General features: G+C 38.4%; 1 protein-coding gene across 1 annotated transcript; it reads right to left on the bottom strand.

Annotated features, from left to right (window-relative positions):
- Nucleotides 1–2,478: 2,478 nt before the first annotated feature.
- Nucleotides 2,479–4,319, bottom strand: nog1 (noggin 1). Its single transcript, XM_059562002.1, has one exon. It carries the CDS (start codon nucleotides 4,029–4,031, stop codon nucleotides 3,378–3,380), a length of 654 nt encoding a protein of 217 aa, XP_059417985.1. The 5' UTR covers nucleotides 4,032–4,319; the 3' UTR covers nucleotides 2,479–3,377.
- Between the last annotated feature and the right edge of the window lie 2,097 nt (nucleotides 4,320–6,416).

Below are 6,416 nucleotides of genomic sequence, written 5' to 3'. Positions count from 1 at the left end.
TTTCGAAAGGTTTGTTATGCAAAAAATTCTTTAAACTACATATTCAAACTTGTTTATTTGTTGACAACAACTGACAACAATGACAACAAATTGCACTGTTATGTAATAGTGCAAAATTTCAGTTTAAACACTCTTAAAAGTAATGTGTTCACCACCAATTATTTAGAATTGGAAACCAAAACAAACCAACAAACAAAAAAACCTAGAAACCAAAATGCTGACGTGAAAAACAACTGAACAACTTTTTTTAAGGACTGACGGTTTATATAAGAACATGCTAAAAGAAGCAGTTTCTACTGGTAGTTTTTGTTTGACATCAATAATGACAAAAAAAAGCATTTATTTTTAAAGTTCCACAAAGAATGTTTTAACCGCCAATTATTTCGAAACGCAAGAACCTAGAAACCAAAACACTGATCTGAAAAACCTAAAATGATACGTCAAGCGTAAGTGCTGGGGAAACTTTAAAAAGTGATGCATTACAATGTTGCATTACTCGATAAAAAGTACTTTTCATAGAAAGTAATGCATTACGTTGCTTTTTCGTAACTTTTTGTCACATGAGCTGGGCTTGCTTATTTATTTTTAATAACTATTTTTTTATAACTTTTCAAACCCAAAGTGAAATTAATAAGCCTCAGTCTCTTGCAACTGCAGTTTCTCTTAACAAACAAAGTAACTTGCATTATAATTCTTTTTTTTTTAATTTATGCATTACTTTACTAGTTATTTGAAAAAAGTAATCTGATTGCATGACTTTCCAACACTATCAAGCATGTAAAAATCTTCAAAAGAACTATACAGAAGCTCAAAAGAACCCAATACATCCAAAATATCATGAAGAACTTACACATAGAAGTTAAAAAAAACTTATTGTACACTCTTAAAAATAAAGGTTAAGGGTTTTTTTTGCAGTGATTTCAGTGAATAGTTTGTAAAATATAAAATGTTCTCCCTCTGTATAAATAACATTTGAATCATATAAAGAAACCTTTTTTCCCACTATAAATTTCCCACTGATGTTAAAGGTTCTTTATGGAACCACTCATGCCAAAAAAAGAACCTTTATTTTGGTCTGAAACCTCCAGACCCGAGGCCCTCAATACCCTTTGGCCAGGACACATCCATTTAAACGAAGTCCCTTGTGATTAGTTTGCCCAAGCGACCGTAACGGTGTCCTAATCAGCGGAGTGTTTGGGTAAAGCGCTGTTCTGCAGGGGTAAACAGAGCTGTATTTGATGCTCTTTATGAGGGCTGTTTGGCAGGGTTTATTCCTCTGTTAGACTGGCTCCATGCTCTCGGAGGGAGGCCGGCCCTCCTGCGGGGCCGCAAATGGGCGGGTGGCAGTCGGGCCAGGCCACATGAGAGAGAGATGCTCTCCAGCTGTTCCAGACCTCGCGCTTTATCTCTTAAGGATGTTACAGTAGATGTTAACAGGTTTTCAATGAGAATCATCATGCATCTCCACCCCACAATAAAAAGTTTGAAAACAAACCACTTGAGACAGAGATAAAGAGCCATTTTCACTTAGATAAGCTGTTTTTACAAACTGCAAACTAACGCACTCATTAGCTTGAGCCGTCAGCTTTGTTATCCCCCGTGATGTGAGAAAGTTTAGTCGGCCGCTCCATTAGGCTGCACATTACATGTTTGCCGCATCAACACGCTGTAACCCTTAACCCAGTTATCCAGCAGAAAGTGCATCCAGAAAGGTTTTAACGAGACCAGATAAGCAAATTAACACATTTGGATTCCCAGGCTGTGAATGTTATGAACTGTTTGAAATAATTGATGCGTAAAATGCAGTTAATCTACTTTAGATGGGACGTCACTGAAATGTACATCATTTAATCACAGCTAACACTTTGTAATAACTTTCATTAATAAGTCATTAGCAAATACCCTATGATGCTTAATGACAGATCAGGAGTTTGAATGTGGATGTACATGAGGATATATGAATAAAAGATTCATAAGCTACCCTAATATACACTCAAAACATATTTAGGCCTGCTTGTAAGATTTATGTTCGAGTTGCATATAAAATCCCCAACCGTTACCATAACTTAATGTGATGCATATTTGTCAGTCATACATGTACTCAAAAAAATCAAGGCATGCTATTATGGTTTATTATTAACTCTTTGCATTTTTGCAACTATTTGATTTAATTTAAATAATCATATTTTTAAAATGCACTTATTTAAATCAGCTAATTACATTTGTGCAGTAAAATAAACATGGTTAAATTATGACTAGCTGTGGATATTAGTATTAGTATTGTTACAGAAATCAGACCGTTTGTTTTTTGTCTTTTTTTGTGGATTGAAGTGCCAAAACCTCCATGGGCCCCTGAGAGCATCACCAGTGGTTGCCTGGTTACGGGGCCCTTAAGCCAGGTGAGAATATTTCATGGTAAATCAGGAGAATCTCTTTGAAGTTTCTTCACAGGCGTCTTGAAAAGAAACAAAGACTTGGGAAACAAAAGCTTGAGTGTGCCATTTGGTGTGGTTTTCACTGATATTTTATTATCTGAATATAAAGAATAAATAACAGTTCATCTTAATTTACAGGACAAATCGTCGTCACGAAGAAGCTGTCACAGCTGCAGGACGTTAAAAATCCATAATAAATTTTGAGGTCATCACATCTGTGTGGAAAACCTTATAAAACATCTCAAACGGCTCCACGGGCTGCTCTCTGAAATATAAATACGTTAACTAATATTTTCCACAAATACAGTAGACTCTGGATAATACACATAATACTGGCTTTTTACAAGTAGCTAAATCATTACATGATGGCACGATATATACATACAATACATTCCTACACATTATAGTGCATTAAAAAAATAAAACGCAACACTTTACAATAACTTATATGAACGGCATTAACAGATATTATTATCGTATTACAATACATAATGCACAACAAATCATCAGCTAGTACATTCAAACTGTAGATTAAATGTTTTGTTTTTTATTTACTTAATATATTGTCATATATATGAAGTATTGATATCTTCAGCATATCAATATTTTTGTTGACTTTGTTAATGACTTAAAGTTAACATAAAGTGTTACCAAAATACTAAATAAAACATTTTTCATAACTTAAATCCAAAAATTTGTATTCGGTTTTTTTCATGTTCTTCCAGAAATATATATCAGAGCAGAGTTTTTAAAACTGATATCCCAAATTCGTATCAGATAAAATTTTGTACAGTAGGCCTAATACAGTTTTCCATAATGTAAGTCCAGGAATCAGCATCAGCTGCAGCTCATGTCCAGAAATACGACAGTCTGTATATAGTCTGTGCACTTTTTTCCAGAAATGAGCATCGTGTCGGAGCTTCGATGTCCGTTTGTGATTGGTCAGTTCGCACAGGAGCATTTGCACTCGGTGATGATGGGATACTGCACCGGTATCCACGCGCACTTGAGTGCGCCTCGCCTCTGCACGCATCTCCATCGTAGCAGCGTGATATGCGTGGATTTGGCCGGTTTGCACACCATTCCCTCCGGAACCGAGCAGGAGCGCTTACTGTAGCAGCTCCCCGCGCGCACAAAGCGCGGCCAGAAGCGCGCGCCGAGGTCGTTCCACGCGTACAGCACCGGACAAAACGAGTAGGACCAGAGCCACATCTGCAGCCTGCGCTTCAGCTTCTTGCTGGCCTTGCGCTTCTTGCCCCACTGCGCGTCAAAGTCCAGGTTTTTGATGTCTTTGGGCATCATCCCGGTGGGGTTCTGCTGCTGGAGGTCCAGCTCCTCCAGATCCTCGTTGCCGGTGTAGCGGTCCTGAGGAGGACTGACTGACAGAAAGCGGCTGTCAAAGTCCCCTAGCGCGCTCCGCAGCTCGGTCTCGTTTAGGTCCCGCTCTCGCGGGTCGTAGATGGGGTCAGGGTCCTCCTTGAGCTCCAGCAGGGGTAAAGTGTCACTCGGAATGGGTCTGAGAAGATAATAGTGCTGACACTGAGCGAGAGGCACCAAGAGCAGGTACACAGTCACCAAGCCCTGCGGGAGATCCATCGTGATGCGATAAACTAAAGTAAAAAATCGCACAAACTTAACTTTATCCGACGCGAATGCAAGCGCTTAGACGCAGGATCTATCCATCCATCTCACTCGCAAGGTTCACTACTGCAGGCGGTTGAATGCATCGGAATCGTGCGCTGCATAACGTGTGAAAAGTCCCGCACGTGACGAGTCTGCACGAGCCAAAACTCTGGGAATGCCTCTCTGACGCGCGCGCCTCTCATATATACACGCGCGGCCCAGTGATGTAATACGGCGGATCTGGGTTTTTGAATGTGAGTTTGTTTGCAGGAGATTCCCCGACACCTCCTTCACAGCTCAGGGGGAGAGAGAGAGAGAGAGAGAGAGAGAGAGAGAGAGAGAGGGGGGCGTGGCTGCGGGGGTCAGAAGCCGCTACGCCTCCTGTCGGCCTCCTCGCGCCACTGGGAGAAACTTCACGGCGAGAGTTATATATGATAGACTGCACTTTCCTTAACTGACACGGTTATGTCATTATTGTCATTAAGTAATTGCAGTATTACAAAATATTGTAATGACAAAAAAGGAAAACTTGAACAACAGCAATAATAATGTTTCTTAATACAATAATACCATTCATACTTTAAAATTATATATATATATATATATATGTATATACACACACACACACACACACACACACATACATATATTATTTTAAAGTATGACTGCTAAATATTGCAGTGACAACAATAATAATAATAATAATAATAAAATGTTAAATAAATAAATATATTTATAATAATAAAAAGTACTCAGCATGACATTAATATTAAAATAATAAATTAGACAATTAAATTAAAATAAGATGACATAATAATTATAATAATAATTTAAGCATTGCAGTGAATGCTCTCTCTCTCTCTCTCTCCCAGTGAGGGTGAGGTCCATCGTGTGTGGTGGCGTTGGAGAGCGTTCTTTCCTTTTGGGTTTTTTACCCTTCTTTTTCTTTGATTTTGTGTCTTTTCTTTGTTTCTTTTCCCCTATGTTAATTGTAAGAAAAGAAAAAAAAACGCACCGGGTGTCGGTATGGCAGCGCTAAAGCATGCATTGTCTTTTTGACGTCAAATTTTTATGTTCTTAAAGGAGCATTGCGTAGGTTCTGAAATTTCTAACCGTTACTGACACCAGTGGCCATTAGAGGAACTGCAGCCAGTCTCATGCACGATCGACTCACTCATCCAGATGGCCAGTCCGCCCCTGAGCGCAACTGCCCGAGTGCTTTGGAAAGAAAGTGTGTGTGTGTGTGTGTGTGTGTGTGTGTGTGTGTGTGTGTGTGTGTGTGTGTGTGTGTGTGTGTGTGTGAACTCACTGGGCGCGTTGACACCATAGACAGTAAAAGAAATGGACACAGCGACCCCATTGGATTCAATGGAGACAAGTGAAGTCGTTATCTCTTTATTCCCGGGACAACTTTGCCATCGGAAAGGGTGTGTCTGCCACGGGCTGTCCACAGGCTGCGCTCCAGACTGACCACACATCGTGACATGTTACATTTCTTAAATAAAAATTGAAAAAAGAAATTATCGCGGCCGGAAAAATTATCGAGCTCATTTTTTTATGGTGCGATTAATTGATTTATCGAATATCACGACAGGCCTAACTACTATTTACATCATTAAATTAAAGTTTACGGAAACTCGTTTTTCCTCGTCAATCATTCTCCATTCATAAACATTATTCAAAAAGGGCGCGTTGTGCGCTCGACATTTCTTCGCTTTGTGCCGTGAACTTTTAAATGCGCACTTGAGCAGCGCAGCGCTGCACACTGTGACTCCATGTTGCTTTGAGCACATCATTCTGCACAAATATGGATTTTAATAGTTCTATTGAAATATTACCTAATTCTTATTATTGTTACTATTAATCTTGTTTGTGGTGTTTTAGATGTTATTGTTAATTTTGTTTATTTGAAAAATTCCAACATTTAAATGTTCTATTTATTATTATATATAATATTTTATTTAAATGTTATTCTATTTGCTCGATTTCATTTAAATTATATATAGGCTGTAGTTTGTGCCTCTTAAACTCTGGTGTCAATTAAAAATGTTTCTTTGAAGGTCAGTGAAAATCACTTTATCAGTCTTCTTATTCAGCAAGTTCATCAGTGTGTGTTCGTTGCACTGCACTGCCATTCAGCTCAGTGGTATCATAATTTTCCTTTTAGACATCAAACATGGAACTCAACTCAAGAACTCAAGGTCTTTTATTGTCATTCTGTACATGTTGCCACATAAGAACAAATACTTACTCAGGACCAGCAGCGTAAAAAAGATAATTAACATACAGCATACATAGAATAATTTAAACATAATTTAATAGACAAAAAAATTTAAAAATAACATAGTAGATATAATA

The sequence above is a fragment of the Carassius carassius genome, chromosome 1 (assembly GCF_963082965.1).
Source record: "Carassius carassius chromosome 1, fCarCar2.1, whole genome shotgun sequence".
In the NCBI taxonomy this organism is placed as follows: domain Eukaryota; kingdom Metazoa; phylum Chordata; class Actinopteri; order Cypriniformes; family Cyprinidae; genus Carassius; species Carassius carassius.
The sequence above is the reverse complement of the archived record's forward strand: the minus strand, read 5'-3'. Positions and strand labels throughout refer to the sequence as shown.

Bases quoted from the DNA above. Each gene is read 5' to 3' on its own strand.
- nog1 (XM_059562002.1), bottom strand. From the start codon at position 4,031: ATGGATCTCCCGCAGGGCTTGGTGACTGTGTACCTGCTCTTGGTGCCT.